Source organism: Nannobrachium achirus, assembly GCF_963921795.1.
Source record: "Nannobrachium achirus genome assembly, chromosome: 7".
NCBI lineage: Eukaryota > Metazoa > Chordata > Actinopteri > Myctophiformes > Myctophidae > Nannobrachium > Nannobrachium achirus.
Window position 1 is genome coordinate 33,730,822 of NC_137816.1, and position 18,457 is coordinate 33,749,278.

The 18,457-nt window shown below is 42.9% G+C and overlaps 1 protein-coding gene across 2 annotated transcripts in view; it reads right to left on the reverse strand.

The window, feature by feature from the left end:
- The window catches only part of myo1ea (myosin IEa), an 89,287-nt gene that overhangs the window by 43,814 nt on the left and 27,016 nt on the right, over positions 1–18,457 (reverse strand). For both annotated transcript variants that reach the window (XM_080730561.1, XM_080730560.1), the window contains exons 3-6: positions 17,778–17,867; positions 16,027–16,121; positions 3,218–3,305; positions 183–272 (exon numbers count right to left, since the gene is read on the reverse strand). In XM_080730561.1, coding sequence (XP_080586687.1) covers positions 183–272; positions 3,218–3,305; positions 16,027–16,121; positions 17,778–17,867 — 363 coding nt within the window. The remainder of the gene's footprint in view (positions 1–182; positions 273–3,217; positions 3,306–16,026; positions 16,122–17,777; positions 17,868–18,457) is intronic.

Below are 18,457 nucleotides of genomic sequence, written 5' to 3' on the forward strand. Positions count from 1 at the left end.
TCTTTCCCTCTCCTTTCATTCTATTTGAAGTGAACATTCTTATGATTGTTTTGGTTCTCAACAAAACCGTTTCAAATCGGGCTAGGGCAAAAGTCAAGGCCCAATTCCCAAACAGTAAAAACATAAATAAAAAAGGAAGAAGGAAGGAAGCACAAAAGTAAAATAAGAAAAAAAAAACTTACAAATCTGCTGGAGTTGTTGTTCCTCAATGTCTTGGCGTTGCCGAAGGCCTCTAACAAGGGGTTGGATTGTAGGATGATGTCTTTGACATGCTGTGTGGGGACAGACGTAGAAGGTGAGACATTAGCTTCAGTGACTATTAGGTAGAGCTGGGCCATCAACCAAAAATATCGCTTCTCAATTGAATCATTTGCATCTCAATTGAATAGCAAGGTTATTATTTTCAAAGTATCGACAAAAAATTGGTTGTACAATGGTGGCGTGCAAAAAATAGTTTACATAGCTTATCTATAATATCTCACAAAGCATCACGAGGTGCGTTTTTTTTTTATAAATGTTATATAATAATTATCGTAATCAAGGCAAAAGTTTGAAATAATCCTAATACTATTGTGATACTGAAATTATATTGGCAGCCCTACTATTAGGTGATGTACAGGCAGACAGACACACTACACCCCCTTCACGGCAGGTCCATGTGTACACAACATGTCTGGAACTTCTCACAAACAGACATGAATGGACGGACACACACACACACACACACACACACACGCACACACACACACACACGCACACGCGCACGCACACACACACACACACACACACACACACACACACACACACACACACACACACACACACACACACACGTCTGGAGGACATTATCTTTCCCATGAGCCATCTGCATGTCAGAAACACATGAGTTTTAAATCAGCACTGACTGTGATATTCTATTCTCCCTTCCATTATTGTACACAGAAGTGGGCTGGTAGTATTTCCTGGAATCTTTTGCATTCCTGAACTTTTGTCCTTTAGGAAAGGAAAACAGAAGTAGCGCAGTTCAACTTGGGAACTATTTTTACAGTATAGGAACTATTTTTACAGTAAAGCGTAGCCGTAAACTGTCCAGAAACAGCCCTGGCAAAAATGGCATGGATCATCATACTTAGGTACTATTAATAACGTCTTAAGAAGAGACAAAGGGTCAGAAGGTTCAGGTTTAATCAAACCATAGACATACATTTCTTACTAAAAGGACATTTTGATAATGTGCTTTAGAAACACACACATTATTTACTTTACCCCAGTATTATTATCACACCGAGGAATCTTTAAATGATGAATATGAATATGATTTCTGGATGTGGAGATGAATGTGATACTGAAGGGCCACCAAATCTTTGTGTGATAGGGACTTTATTATTATTATTATTATTTTTACTCTAACCACTTGAACCCTCAAATCCTTATTCTGGGGGGAACATTAGCCAAAAATAGTAGACCTACAAGCTCACAACAGCTTGCGTTGTGAGCTTGTAAATCGTCTATTTTCAGTCTTCACCGAAAACAGGTTTGGTGTACAAGGAAAAAAAAAGAGCAGACCAAGTACAGAGTCAAAGGTCAAGTTTACTAAGGTTTTACATGGTTAAATGTCTGAAAATACACACATGAATCCAATATCATGTAGTGGGGGCTACCGGCTTCATCTATCTCTCAGCTAAGTGGTCTTTGGCCTGAAAAACGTTGGAAGACCCCTGATTTAGACCATGAGCTGCAATATTGACTTTGAACCATAAGCCATGTGTAATATTCTCCGGGTGGAAAACTAACTCTAGCTGACAATGACTAACAGTCATCAGACTGGAGGCCTTTTCCTAATCCACGTCTGATCCATACACACTGGAAATAGTAAGGCCTATATAGTCTTATGTCTGAATCTGGAGGAGAGGGGTGGCTTCTGCACAGGACATCTGCTGATGGGTAAGGTGCCAGATGGCTGCTGAGGGGGTTGGGTGAGCAGGGTGCAAGAAGAGGCCCCATAATAATAGGCAGTAGTACGGTAACTAAGTACATTCACTCTCAAGTACAGTACAATTCTGAGGTATTCGTATTTTACTTGAGTATTTCCAATATTCAATACGTTTACTTCTACTCCACTACGTTTCAGAGGCAAATGTTGTAATTCCGGACTTGTAACAGAGTATGTCTACATTGCAGTAATGATACTTTTACCTAACTAAAACATTTGGGATTGTTTCAAGTCTCGCTCTGACTATATGCCGGTCTGTCCACACATCACACATGGCAATGAATCTGTCACTGATATAATCCAATCAAAATCTACCAGAAGTCACAAAACATTTCACATTGCAGTGTGTAGACATTTATAAATAAAGTATTATTGTATGACCATGTGTCCCACTAGCTGTTTATTGGATCTTATTGTGTTAACACCGTTTGTCCTAAGCCTGTCAAGAGGTGTCAACGTAATCATACTGTCAATATAATTAGAAGATGGAGCAACAGGCTTAATGCCTATATATGAAGGGACTGATGACCGTGAACTTGGGCTTTTTAAATGTTAGTCACTCTCAAATTAATTATTTTATTGCTACCAAGCTTAATTTTGTTTTTGTTTTAACAGAAAAAAATGCAGATGGTAGTCAGATTATAGAATAATACTCTCTTTTTTTATGGATGTTTTAGTCAGCCCAGACAAATTGGTTGTGGTGGGGTGCAGCTGTTGTTTTTGATAAGCATTTTAAATGCTGCCCCATGTAGAAATAGAGAAATAGAGTGGAATCCGCGTTCCGCCAATGCATTTCAATGAGAAGGGAGCGTTTTTTGCAGAAATCCTCTGCTGGCATGAAACCGCTTCACTCTCATTGAAAAGCATTGGCGGAACGCAGATTCCACTCTCATAGGTATTTTGGTGTGAGGGCACCCTTACAAGTAAAAATCCAGAAATTCAAAAATTTACTTGAGTAAAAGTACAAAATGTACTTAAAGTACCAAAAGTAGAAAGTACTCATTATGCAGAATGTCCAGTTTCCGTTCCGTTTAGTTTCTTTTTTCCATTTTTTATCCCTATGCCAAACGCTGAAAATAGTCATCTACAAGCTCACTCACAATGTTGTAAGCATGCTCCCTCTCACACGCACACGCACACACACACACACACACACACACACACACACACACACACACACACACACACACACACACACACACTTTTACATTGTGTTCTTCTCACCTGTACTCGAGGTCCTCCTCCGGACACTCTGGAGACGTAGCCCATGATGTATTTAGCTGCCACCGTTTTCCCTGCGCCACTCTCCCCACTGGAAAACAAACACACCCAGAGAGTTTTAAGAACCGGTCTCCTTGATGCCTAATCCGACACCATCGTTTGCCAACACTCGCTTAACTGATTGAACCGCCGTATATACTTCGTAGTTTGTAGGTCAAAGAGTGAAAACTATTTACAAGTTTACCAAGTGTCGCAACGTGCCACACAGTGAGCTTTAATGGTCGTAATCAAGGTTAAATAACATTGATTCAAGTCATATCACACAACACTAGATGGAGAAAATGCTCTTGAAGCAAGTATTGACAGCATGGGATCCAGTGAACATCACCAATCTAGTGCCATTGTTTTCCTGTTCTGTAGTGAGAAGACTTTGGTTGTTCTTCTCCCAACGCTAGGTTGTTTTGACCCAGAGCAGTGCCACTGACCAAATGCTCTTTTTATTTTTTTTGTAAGTAAAATACTGTAGCAATAAACAATGTAGGAATACTGCGTTACAAGTAAAAGTACTGTATTCAAACTTATATAGTACTTGTGTAAAAGTACAAAAGTACAATACAATACAATACAAAATAAAATATATATTTTTTTCAACATTTGTCAAACGTTACAAAAATAGCCGATCTGCAAGCTCATCGCGACGAGTTGTGAGCTTGTAGAGCGGCTATCTTTGAATAGCCAAAGTAAAAAATAGGATTTGCGTGGTTAATGTTTTGTAAAAATAATCCAAATCTGCGAAGTAACTCGTAACTAAAGCTGCCAAAAAAAGTTAGGCATGCACTGTAGCAGAGAAGTAAAACGTATCAAAAATGGAAATACTCAAATAAAGGAACAGTATATCAAAATTATACTTACAGTACTAGTAAATAAATACAGTAAATGTACTTGGATACATTTGGTCAATGGTGGAAATTAAATTAGTAGTGGTTGTGCCATTCAGGGCACACCAGCTACACTGTTGCATGTAAAACTCTATGAGGTTGGCCGTTTATAAAACACTGGAACCAGCATGCCTGGCACAGAAACTTGCACATACTGTATTGTTGCTAATTCACTTATGTTGTCCATTTTAACATTCCTAACAGGAACTGACTTCTTCCATGCATGCTTTGTAAAGCAGGTAATCTAACGGCTGAGTTCAGTTCATAATAAGTACTGTAGTAGATGGCTTGCTCACAGTTGTATTGTTTGTAACATTTGCATACTGTACATTAGAAGTTAATTTTGAGGTGTGCCTGGCAGCTTAGCCAGACCATAATATGGTCAAGGAGCAACTCGTCGCTCTCGAGTGGAAATCGCAAAAATAACCTGTGTCCCAATGGAGCCAATGTAGTTGTTATTTAGTCACATGCTCTGGTAAATACTTTTCATTGGTTAAACATTTGTATAACCCAAATAGAAAGAGTGGAAGATGGAATTAAATCGGACAAGTACTATAGTCTGGTTGACCTACAGGGGCAACCACACTAATAACTCACACTGTTGTATTTTACGTCTTTTTACATCAACTTCACTAGCTCAGACTGTACTCATGACTTCATCATAATTCACATCATTTCCCATTTGATGAAAAAGCTATTTGCAAAACTAGGTGAAATCCCAGCTTCTGACTGCATATGCAGAAACTCCACTTCCCGTGTTAAGGCTAAAGTATTTTTTGGCTCATGTAAGCAAATCCCACCTCAGAAACAAAACAAGTTAAATCTATCTAGGAGGAGGGATGCTGTACGCCAGTCATAACATTCAACATGCTTTGTCACATTTAGTTTCTTTTCTTTTTCTGTCTCTGCTCAGCCTACACATGTCTTTTTCTTCCTTCCCTTTCACTTTGCCAGGGTGCTAGTTAATTTCACATAATGTGGTTTGGAAAGTGGATGTCAGTGCAGTGTGTTTTTATTCTTAGAACAACGGACTCACTCGCTAGCTTTCGCCGTGGACTGAAGACTCACCTTTTCAGACTCCACCTAAACCCTTAGCACTACAGAAAAAATCAATGACCTTACATGAAGCCAGTTAGCATTTGTTTTTGTTTTTAGGTTTTTAGAACTTTGATTATATTGTGTTTTTTCTAGATAGATATCCATTTGCATTTGTTATATTGTTGATGATGTACTGACATATTATCTTGTTTATTATTGTGATGTTATCTGCTTATTGTAAGTCGCTTTGGATTAAAAGCATCTGCTAAATGCCTAAACTGTAAACTGTAAACTGTATTCTGTGTCTTGAATGGTCGTCAGGTTGGTAATGCCTCTCTGAGAAACCGCTAGAGCCTGACCCATGCCACAGTTTTGGGTCCAATGCCTATCCTGATTTAATAGACCACCAAGCAATTACTGATGTTTTAAAGACGAGCTTTAATAAAAATATACATATTTCTTTTTCCACACTTTTAGAGCATATCCGTGGTCATAGTGGAGATGGAACAATATGTCAAAACAATTGAAAGAAAATCTATGTTTTTATATGTATATCTATGTCAAAAGTCCCCAAAAAGTCCAATCTCAATTACTTCATGTCATACAAAAAACGTAATGCATTAGCAGGTCTAGGGCAATTTCATCCAATAAAATCACGAATCATGATTTCATTCACCTGTGATTTCCATAACTCAATGTTCCTCCACACACAGCTGATTCATTATGGAGACAACTACAGTACAGACGACTACAGAGCTGCTACTTAATTAACAGCAGTCTAATTCAAGATGACGTCAGGCCGGTGCGTTCTTGTTTTAAACTTATACAGTTTGATCAAATGTGTATCTGAAAACATTTGAGGTGAGAAATAGGCAATGCAGTAACATAACACATGTTTTGGCAATGCTACTAGCTCCCTTTCTGCCTCGTGGGGCACAGTATCTTGCAGTGTAGTTGCTAAAGCAAGTAGATAGATCTCAAAGCCAGAGAGGACAGGACGGTCAAGCTGCGATTGTGATTGGTTGCAACACACCCAGCATAAAGGTCACAAAAACAGCTAAATCTATTCTAATTAGGCTTTTTTATTTATTTTATTTTAAAATCATTAGAAGCTTGCAGATCTATTTTTTTTATTCTGTCCTGACTCCTGAAGGAGCGTCAGGTTGGTAATGGCTCTCTGAGAAACCACAGCTGCACAGTAAAAGGTTACCAGAGCCCATTCCATCTGGAACCCCAATCTACACTGTAACATCCTCAGTATTAATTTAACTCTCAGAGTACTCTCCAGAGTTAATTCAATTCAATTCAATTCAATTTTATTAGAGTGTCAAATCATAACAAGTTATCTCAAGACACTTTACAAAGGCTAAAGAGCCGCGAGAGGGGGGGGGGAGGCAGAAGGGGGGGAGAGAGGGAGAGACAACTAATTACATTTTTCTCAAAGGATTTTTGTTTTTACATTGTGGATAATCTAGTGTTTTCAGTAACAATCCTAGTTTACAGAAGTTCTAAAAACTAATTTAAGTAGAAAAACAAAACATAAAATAACCTCTATGGGTATTATATATTATAGAAAAACAAAGTGAGTAAACATATTTGGTAATGCATCAGTTACAGCTGAACCTGACATTGAGAACCAGTGTGTTATACAACAAGTCTCACTATACTATCATACTCTCATTACGCAACATTTCCAGGTAGAAGCTGTCGACACAATGGGTTATTCTCTATTCATCTTTTGTCTCAGGCTTTCATTGTCAGAGAAACCTCCTGAGTTCCATGTGCAAACAGTGGCAATGCAGCTGGAATGAAGTTATTGTTTTGTTTTGTTTTTCTGTTCATGCTGTGGCTGGAATTTGAATCACATCCTATTTTGAGTCTCCTGAGGGGACTAGTCCCATTATTGTAGCATTCAGATGCTAAATACATTGTCAACTTCCTCATAAGATTTATTGCCCAAACATGGTAATAAGTTAAACCACAATGTGTGGAATACAGAGAGGTTGTGTAATTAACTTCGATTAATCATTACTTGCATCATCTATATGAGCGATATGCATATTGAAAAGTGACTTCCAGCACTGGCAGTTTATAATCTGAGGTATCATGTGGTCCAAGGAAATTAAAGTATATAAATGTGCATGTATGTTCACATGTACAGGTCCCTTCCAAGAGCCCCACTACAAAGTTGTGGTGTGTTTATTTTTGCACGTGAGCTATATTATGAGTTACGTGTTAACATCTTTGTTTAAAGTCCAATTTCACAACCCAAGCAGAAACAGATGTGAACATGAGAATGGGAATACTTGATTATTGTCATATTTCCTGACACGAGAAAAAAACTATCGATTTTATCAGTGCAGGGCAGGCCACACAAAGAACTAAACAACAAAGGCACCTCAGCCTGGAAGAGAGTGTTTATTTAAGTGTTGAGTGTATTTATTTGCCAAGTCGGCCTACATTCACAGTTCACACATACCCGGAAATTGACTGCTGCATTTAAGCCTAACCTACAGCGCCCTGGGACCTGCTCTCTCTCTTGCCAGTGCCTTTTCATGAAAGACAGTGACTCCCAGGAGCAAACATGGGAGTCACGTTTACTCCTCACAGAAAGGCCCCGGACAGCCCAGTGGGATTCAAACCCAAGACCTTACTGCAACAGTACTAACCACTGAGCAACCGTACCTCAGTGTGTGTGTGTGTGTGTGTTGTTTTTTAACTTGTATTGTCTGTACATAGAACAGATGCATAACATATAATAGGAGAAGTGGGCCCCAACTACTTAGCGTTTCATACATACAGTATAATAGATATACAGTATACATGTAGATTGGCCACTACTTGTGATATGGGTCAACACGGCCACCATATTTGACAGGGCAAGCTGCACTTCAAATGCCAGACATGTAGTACTTATGTGGTGATACAGGATACTTGGTTAAATTAAAAATATTAGTTATTATACAGTACCAAAATACCCTATCTTACATAGATAGTAAGAGTAAGGGTTATAACAGCAGATCAAAACTGTTTTAGTCTCCACTCTCCAGGTACTTATACAGTATATGACTCAGGAATATCTATTGTATTGGAGTTATGGCATGTAGACAGTACTATGGCAGAGACGTTGGCGTACAATCTAATGCCCAATGCGGCAACGGCGTCTGGTTTAACACCCTTTTCTATTCATGTAGAAGGGCAAAGGCAGCAGTAAGTCAGGACGACCATATGGCCATCTTGAATGATTCAAGCCTTTGAGTTCAGGGGGATGTTGCATTGACCCGAGTCTTGATTCACACGTTTTCTTAATAACCAGTAAAGGTCGAACACGGTGTGATGTTGACCACACTGCCTGGGACAGCAATTTCACGGAGGCCTCTGTCAGCTCATCTGGGTCATCACAAAACCACTTCCATGCCTTTGTTTGCAGATCTGGTTTGATCACAAATCCACTTGTATGCCTTTATGTGGGGAAACTGAACTAGCAACTGCTCGCTGGGCCAAACAACAGTGGGGAAAGTGCTGAACCAGGGGTCATTCATCATGAGGTAAGCATTACAGTAACCATCACGCTCAGGTGACTGGCCCATAGGATAAAAGCCCAAAACATGACTCCACACTTTTCCCTACAAAGCTCGCTCCTGTGAAACGCATTGCGTCAGCTATAAGCTCCAGAAAAATCAACACTGGATCGACATTTCCCTCGCCCATCTGACCAGACTGCTTGATGACCGCTGCTCATAAAAATGAGAGGTAAGAGGAAAAGTAGACTTAAAGAAAAGAAAACAAATACCCAGCTCTCCCTAAAACACAGTGAAAAAGCGATTCTTAACCATCTCCAGGTGTTCTTCCTGTTTTGTGGAGTCAGGAAGCATCTCAGAAATAGAAGTTAGGATTGGTTTCCCCCTCACATCCTCCCAACACAGTGAGTCCACAACCAGCCACTATGCACAGTACAATCCTACACGTTCATTTATCATTTAACCATTCAATTCAGTGGTTCTCAAACTTAGGCCAAGGACCCCAAATTTAGTATGTACTAGAAGCTGGGCCGCCCTTCGGGCGGCCCAGCGTCTAGTCGGTGACCTGGCCAACTCGGGAACGATGTAAATAGGGAATGAATGCCCCGCCCTTTAATGCAAACCCCATTATACCTGTTGTCATAGGACCCGTTTTGACCATCTGTTTGCCTGTGTCCATTTATGCCCATATATGGAGATATCTGTATCTGTCTGTCTGTCGGCGTCCATTTTATGTCCATATATGGAGATCACTGCAGATATAGTTCTGAGTCCATTTTATGCCCATATGCCCATATATGGAGCGTCTAGTCGGCGACCTGGCCAACTCGGAACAACGTAAATAGGGAATGAATGCCCCGCCCTTTAATGCAAACCCCATTATACCTGTTGTCATAGGACCCGTTTTGACCATCTGTTTGCCTGTGTCCATTTATGCCCATATATGGAGATATCTGTTATCTGTCTGTCTGTCAGCGTCCATTTTATGTCCATATATGGAGATCACTGCAGATATAGTTCTGGGTCCATTTTATGCCCATATATGCCCATATATGGAGATATCTGTCTATTTGCGTCCATTTCACGCCCATATATGGAGATCTCTGAATCTGTCTGTCTGTGTCCCTTTATGCCCGTATATGGAGATCTTTGTGATTCTGCTAAAATTTTATGCCCATATATGCCATTTGCGTCCATTTTATGCCCATTTATGGAGATCTCTGTATCCGTCTGTCTGTGTGTCTGTCTGTGTCCCTTTATGCCGTATGAGATCTCTGAATCTGTCTGTCTGTGTCCCTTTATCCATTTTATGCCCATATATGGGGGCATTCATTTTATGCCCATATATGGAGAACGCGCGTGCCCGTGGGACGAACGGTTCTCATATGGGGGCATTCATTTTATGCCCATATATGGAGAACGCGCGTGCCCGTGGGACGAACGGTTCTCGAGATACGCGGATTACCTACATACATACACACTCAGAGATTTTTTGTTGACTCATGTGGCGTACGTCTGCCCATATATGCCCATATATGGAGATATCTGTCTATTTGCGTCCATTTCACGCCCATATATGGAGATCTCTGAATCTGTCTGTCTGTGTCCCTTTATCCATTTTATGCCCATATATGGGGGCATTCATTTTATGCCCATATATGGAGAACGCGCGTGCCCGTGGGACGGAACGCGCGTGCCCGTGGGACGAACGGTTCTCGGAGATCTCTGAATCTGTCTGTCTGTGTCCCTTTATCCATTTTATGCCCATATATGGGGGCATTCATTTTATGCCCATATATGGAGAACGCGCGTGCCCGTGGGACGGAACGCGCGTGCCCGTGGGACGAACGGTTCTCATATGGGGGCATTCATTTTATGCCCATATGGAGAACGCGCGTGCCCGTGGGACGAACGGTTCTCGAGATACGTGGATTACCTACATACATACACACTCACAGAGATTTTTTGTTGACTCATGTGGCGTACGTGATGTCAGAGCCTTTTATGAAGTGATGTCACAATGAGTCAGAGCTTTCGCCGATTTCCTCAGAAACAGCCTGATGTCAACAATCAACCCCGCATAAGGAGATTCCGAACGTTTCGCGCCGGTTTGGGAAAACCGCGCGTCGGGTCGGGTCGAGACCCGGCACTGCACTCCGTGCCGTGGCCATATATGGGGGCATTCATTTTATGCCCATATATGGAGAACGCGCGTGCCCGTGGGACGGAACGCGCGTGCCCGTGGGACGAACGGTTCTCGGAGATCTCTGAATCTGTCTGTCTGTGTCCCTTTATCCATTTTATGCCCATATATGGGGGCATTCATTTTATGCCCATATATGGAGAACGCGCGTGCCCGTGGGACGGAACGCGCGTGCCCGTGGGACGAACGGTTCTCATATGGGGGCATTCATTTTATGCCCATATGGAGAACGCGCGTGCCCGTGGGACGAACGGTTCTCGAGATACGTGGATTACCTACATACATACACACTCACAGAGATTTTTTGTTGACTCATGTGGCGTACGTGATGTCAGAGCCTTTTATGAAGTGATGTCACAATGAGTCAGAGCTTTCGCCGATTTCCTCAGAAACAGCCTGATGTCAACAATCAACCCCGCATAAGGAGATTCCGAACGTTTCGCGCCGGTTTGGGAAAACCGCGCGTCGGGTCGGGTCGAGACCCGGCACTGCACTCCGTGCCGTGGCCATATATGGGGGCATTCATTTTATGCCCATATATGGAGAACGCGCGTGCCCGTGGGACGGAACGCGCGTGCCCGTGGGACGAACGGTTCTCGGAGATCTCTGAATCTGTCTGTCTGTGTCCCTTTATCCATTTTATGCCCATATATGGGGGCATTCATTTTATGCCCATATATGGAGAACGCGCGTGCCCGTGGGACGGAACGCGCGTGCCCGTGGGACGAACGGTTCTCATATGGGGGCATTCATTTTATGCCCATATGGAGAACGCGCGTGCCCGTGGGACGAACGGTTCTCGAGATACGTGGATTACCTACATACATACACACTCACAGAGATTTTTTGTTGACTCATGTGGCGTACGTGATGTCAGAGCCTTTTATGAAGTGATGTCACAATGAGTCAGAGCTTTCGCCGATTTCCTCAGAAACAGCCTGATGTCAACAATCAACCCCGCATAAGGAGATTCCGAACGTTTCGCGCCGGTTTGGGAAAACCGCGCGTCGGGTCGGGTCGAGACCCGGCACTGCACTCCGTGCCGCGCAGCTTTCGCCGATTTCCTCAGAAACAGCCTGATGTCAACAATCAACCCCGCATAAGGAGATTCCGAACGTTTCGCGCCGGTTTGGGAAAACCGCGCGTCGGGTCGGGTCGAGACCCGGCACTGCACTCCGTGCCGTGGCCATATATGGGGGCATTCATTTTATGCCCATATATGGAGAACGCGCGTGCCCGTGGGACGGAACGCGCGTGCCCGTGGGACGAACGGTTCTCGGAGATCTCTGAATCTGTCTGTCTGTGTCCCTTTATCCATTTTATGCCCATATATGGGGGCATTCATTTTATGCCCATATATGGAGAACGCGCGTGCCCGTGGGACGGAACGCGCGTGCCCGTGGGACGAACGGTTCTCATATGGGGGCATTCATTTTATGCCCATATGGAGAACGCGCGTGCCCGTGGGACGAACGGTTCTCGAGATACGTGGATTACCTACATACATACACACTCACAGAGATTTTTTGTTGACTCATGTGGCGTACGTGATGTCAGAGCCTTTTATGAAGTGATGTCACAATGAGTCAGAGCTTTCGCCGATTTCCTCAGAAACAGCCTGATGTCAACAATCAACCCCGCATAAGGAGATTCCGAACGTTTCGCGCCGGTTCGGGAAAACCGCGCGTCGGGTCGGGTCGAGACCCGGCACTGCACTCCGTGCCGCGGCGGGGAACGCGCGTGCCGAATCTGAAGCCGGTGGGACGAACGGTTCTCGAGATACGCGGATTACAAACACACACACACACACACACGCAGAGACTTCTCGCATTTATAGATAGACTAGAAGCTGGGCCGCCCTTCGGGCGGCCCAGCGTCTAGTCGGCGACCTGGCCAACTCGGAACAATGTAAATAGGGAATGAATGCCCCGCCCTTTAATGCAAACCCCATTATACCTGTTTTCATAGGACCTGTTTTGACCATCTGTCTGCCTGTGTCCATTTATGCCCATATATGGAGATATCTGTATCTGTCTGTCTGTCGGCGTCCATTTTATGTCCATATAGAGATCACTGCAGTTATAGTTCTGGGTCCATTATATGCCCATATATGGAGATATCTGTCTATCTGCGTCCATTTTATGCCCATATATGGAGATCTCTGTATATGTCTGTCTGTGTCCCTTTTATGCCCGTATATGGAGAACTTTGTGATTCTGCGTCCATTGTATGCCCATATATGCCATATGGAGATATCTGTTTATCTGCGTCCATTTTATGCCCATATATGAGATCTCTGTCGCTTTTTCAAACAGATGGTCAAAATGGGTCCTATGACAATAGGTATAATGGGGTTTGCATTAAAGGGGGAACCGGCACTGTGTCTGCAACACAGTCGGAGGCACAGACAGATACAGAGATCTCCATAATGGGAATAAAGGGACACAGACAAACAGATGGAGGAGGAGACAAACTTAATGCAAACCCCATTATACCTGTTGTCATAGGACCCGTTTTGACCATCTGTTTGCCTGTGTCCATTTATGCCATATATGGAGATATCTGTATCTGTCTGTCTGCGTCCACTTTATGCCCATATATGGAGATCTTTGACCATCTGTTTGCCTGTGTCCATTTATGCCCATTTATGGAGATATCTGTATCTGTCTGTCTGCATCCATTTTATGCCCATATATGGAGATCTATGCAGACACAGTGTCAGTTCCGGAAAATCCTGATGTCAGACATCAGAATCCGAACCTTTCGTGCTGGTTACAGAAAATCGTGTATCGGGTCGGGTCGAGGCCGAGCACTGCACTACCTGCTGCGGTGGGGAACGCGCGTGCCGAATTTGAAATAGGGAATGAATGCCCCACCCTTTAATGCAAACCCCATGAATGCCCCACCCTTTAATGCAAACCCCAATATACCTGTTGTCATAGGACCCGTTTTGACCATCTGTTTGTCTTTGTCCACTTATGCCCATATATGAAGATCTCTGGACACACAGTACCGGTTGTGGAAAACTCTGATGTCAGACATCAGCTCCGCATACGGGCATTCATTTTATTCCCATATATGGAGAACGCGCGTGCCGGTGGGACGAACGGTTCTCGAGATACGCGGATTACATACATACATACACACTCACAGAGATTTTTTGTTGACTCATGTGGCGTACGTGATGTCAGAGCCTTTTATGAGGTGATGTCACAAATCTCACAATGAGTCAGCGCTTGCACCGATTTCAGTTCTCAGTCTTATGCCCATATACGGAGATATCTGTCGGGTCGAGGCAAGATGCCCATATATGGAGTTCTCAGTATACGGAGATATCTGTCGGGTCTAGGGTCTGTGTCCCTTTTATGCCTATATACGGAGATATCTGTCTATGTATGCCCATATACTGTATGGAGATCTCTGTATCTGCCCATATGCCCATATATGGAGTTCTCAGTCTTATGCCCATATACGGAGATATCTGTCGGGTCGAGGCAAGGCCCGGCACTGCAGTGATGTCACAATGAGTCAGCGCTTGCGCCCGGCACTGCAGTGATGTCACAATGACCGATTTTGCGCCGATTTCCTCCGGAACAGCCTGATGTCAACAATCAGCCCCGCATAAGGAGATTCCGAACGTTTCGCGCCGGTTTGGGAAAACCGCGCGTCGGGTCGGGTCGAGACCCGGCACTGCACTCCGTGCCGCGGCGGGGAACGCGCGTGCCGAATCTGAAGCCGGTGGGACGAACGGTTCTCGAGATACGCGGATTACAAACACACACACACACGCAGAGACTTCTCGCATTTATAGATAGATTAGGCTCCATCAGAAAATATCTTGCCTTTTTTTTCACGTGGCGAAAAAAAGAACCTCTGGGAACTCAGATTGCACGTGTGGTACTGTTGGAGAATAATATTCAACGCATTTATTAGTATAATTTCCCCAACAGTACCACCTCAAGGACCCCTGGGAGTCCCAGGTCCCCACTTTGGGAAACCACTGCCTTAATAGACCTGCAAAAAAGGATAACTGGCTACTATGAGCTTGCAGATCTGTTTTTGAGCGGTGGTCACACCGTCTCCATAGCGTGGCCGTGTGTGTGTGTATGTATGTATGTGTGTGTGTCTGTCTGTATGTAGCCTGTGGTGTAGCCTGCTATACCTTTTCTGACCACACATGTTAAGGGAGGGGCGCTGTTCAGGCCAGGCACACTCACACTCACATTCACACACACAAATATACACACACACAAATGCGCACGCACGCGCACGCACACACACACACACACACACACACGCACACACACACGCAGCCTCCACCGCTCAGTTCACACAAGTGTGATTTTGTATGTACTTTTACTTTTGGTACATTTTGATGTAGCAACATTTTTAGCATTCCCACATTGTGGCCAGTCAGCTGTACCCAGAGATGTGGTGGAACCTGTTAGGTGAGCATCATGCTCCTCCTCCCTCCCCTGTGGCCATCAGCACCACATTCACTGGTTCAGGAACAGTTCACATGTTATGTGTGACAACAACAGCAGCACACACTGACTCTGATTACCATCTCACCTGTCTCTGCCTGGGGCTCTGTCAATCTATTTCCTGCACTATAGGCTACATTCTGACAGTGGTGGAAGAAGTACTCAGACGTTTTACTCAAGTAAAAGTTACAAGTTACCCTGTTAAAAGTAAAAGTCCTGTATTCATAATTTGACTTGAAGTATACAATGGGGCTTCTTAGGATATGTGGTTAATGCCTGTTTTGTATTCATAATCTAAATCTGCAAAGTAACTAGTAAACTAAAGCTGTAAAATAATTGCAGTAAAGTAAAAAGTATAAACATGTCTCTGAGATGTAGTGAAGTAGAAGTTTAAAGTATAAAAAAATAAAATACTTAAGTAAAGTATAAGTAGCTCAATATTGTACTTAAGTACAGTACTTGAGTAAATGTACTAAAAAAAAGTTACTTTCCACCACTGCATTTTGACAGACATGCAGAACCATAAACTCTCGGTTCAGCACAAAGACGGCCACGGTAAGGTCACGTTGTACTGTTATTAGGAGTGACAGGCAAAGCAATTCAGAACGTGGAATGGAGGAGGGCTTACCTGATGATCACACACTGGTTCTCACGGTCGATCATCATGTTTCTGTACATGTTATCTGCCAGAGCATAGATGTGTGGAGGGTTTTCATATTGGGCCTGCAAGATGATATAAAAAGAAGAGGGAACACAGTCAAATGCTGAATCTGTTACCACGTATGGAAAACTCTGACTTGTAAAGTCTCTGACTCAGTAAGGCCACAAGAACTGTTTGAATACGGAGTTAAACAGTGATGGAAGTACTCAGATTTATTTATACTTAGGTAAAAGTAGCAACGCCACAATGTACAAATACTCTGTTACAAGTAAAAGTCCTGTATTCAAATATATACTTGGTTACTTTGCAACACTGGTGTTAGTTACACAGATATCGCATGGAGGCACTGCCAAGTCAGTTCAATGGGAGAGGCTATTGTAGTTTCTCATCTCATCTCAACATCACGTCACCCCACTGGAAACTATTTGCATTTACATTTTTCAAAGCCTTTGCCATCTCAAATCTTCATCCCTCTATATAACCCAAAGTAGAGGTGCTGTTTAAAAGTATAGATGAATCCATGGTGGTGGCAGAAGTGCAACTCCCTAACCATTAAAAAATACTTTATTCTGATACGTTATATCTTCTAAATCATTAAAACAAATGATCCGTTTTGCTTACTGTCTGTTAAAGGTCAGCAAAGCGAACTGAAACATCACTTTGTTTAACTAATACTGTATGTTTATTGTTTTCCTTTTTATAGATAGTCTGGCATATATTATGAATTATGGTCAATTAAGGTCATTTAAATAATCAGAATGATTCTAAAACATGAACCAATAAAAAAACACTATTGTGCTTTTTTAGCTATTAAATTCTACTATTCTTTTAGTATGTATGTCATGTATCCTCTTAACCACTTAAGCCCTATTTTATACTTGCTGACAGATAGTGTCAAAACCTTAAGTATGGAAAACGCATCAGAATATCATATCACATTGTGAGTGGTGACATGCCCAAAATAGGGAACAGGTAGAAAGTGAAAGTTAAACTCCATCGCACTCTGCTGTCACTTGCCATCCAGATCAGATCTTCTAGTGTGACTTGTTAGCTTGAAAATCTGTCATTTTTCGGCAAGTGACACTGTCGTGCAACATTGTCTAAACTAGAAGCAGTGCTCTTCCGAGCACAGGTCTCCACCAGGCCAGGCGGCCTGTTATAGCGCCACCATGAGTCTGATTTGAAACGTTTGAAGTGGCAATTCTTCCTCGGCCCAGTGGGAATGTGCGTGCACAATTTCACAAAAATTGCACGCTGTGTTTGTGATTTGAGGCATTTTGTTCAAAACTGACCAATCTTACAAACTTTGAAAGCCAATCTCAGCCAATCAGGATGGAATATGGACAATCAGACAGATCCATGTCGATCACATGACTGTAGAGATACTGTCTACCGATTTGCGTGATTTTTGGACAAAATCTCTAAGAGTAGTGTACAGAAATGTGTTTTGTAAACATCGGCCTCATGGTGGTGCTAGAACAGGGCCATTTGAAAAATGTGGGGCAGAGGTTCTGAATTGGCATCCAGGGAGTGTGTGTGCTCATTTTGGCAGCGACCGGGCCAACGGCACCGGAAATTAGCTGGTAACAAACTGGAGGACACACGGGCGCACGCATGGACGGATGGACGGACAGACGGACAGGGGCGAAAACATACTCTCCCCCATGCCTTCGGCTGGTGGAGACAATAATGGCTTTAGACAAGATGTTTGTACTCACCGCGCCTTGATACATCTCAATTTCCTTTTCTCCAAAGTATGGCATCTGCTTGAAGGGATTGACAGAGATGAGCACAGGGCCAATGTATGTCTGAGGAAGTTATAGATTAAGGATCACAGGACAAAATACACAGAAGTAAAATCACAGTGATTCTGGCCCTTTTTGTTTTATTTCAAGAACGCCCATTTGATATAATATAACCCCCAATAAAGATATAATAAACTCAATCTACACTGTAAAATCCTCCATATTAATTCAACTCTGAGAGTGTACAGATGGAACCAAATGGACTCCATTTGTACACTCTCAGAGTTACAGACCCAGAAGGGTCTATCTGGATCCATGGTGGTCCCCGACCCTGGACCCCACGCTGAGAAGCGGTGTCTCTAAAAAGACCCAAGATTATCGAGGCAAACAAACAAATACCTTCCATGTTGTCATCCTTCTTCAATTAACGTCTACAGTTTCATAACTTCTACAAAACTGTTGTGTTTCCCGTAGAAATTATTACAGTGGATGGGGGAAAGAACTGACCTAAGCTGTGATCATTTGGACCATGACGTCACAGCAGTGGGTACAGTATGTGTGTAATGTTTTCACGATTGGCTCAGAGCCTTATAAAGATCCAGTGTTTATGTGTCACAGACACAGCATGTAATAGTGTGGAAGGCTTGCGTCCT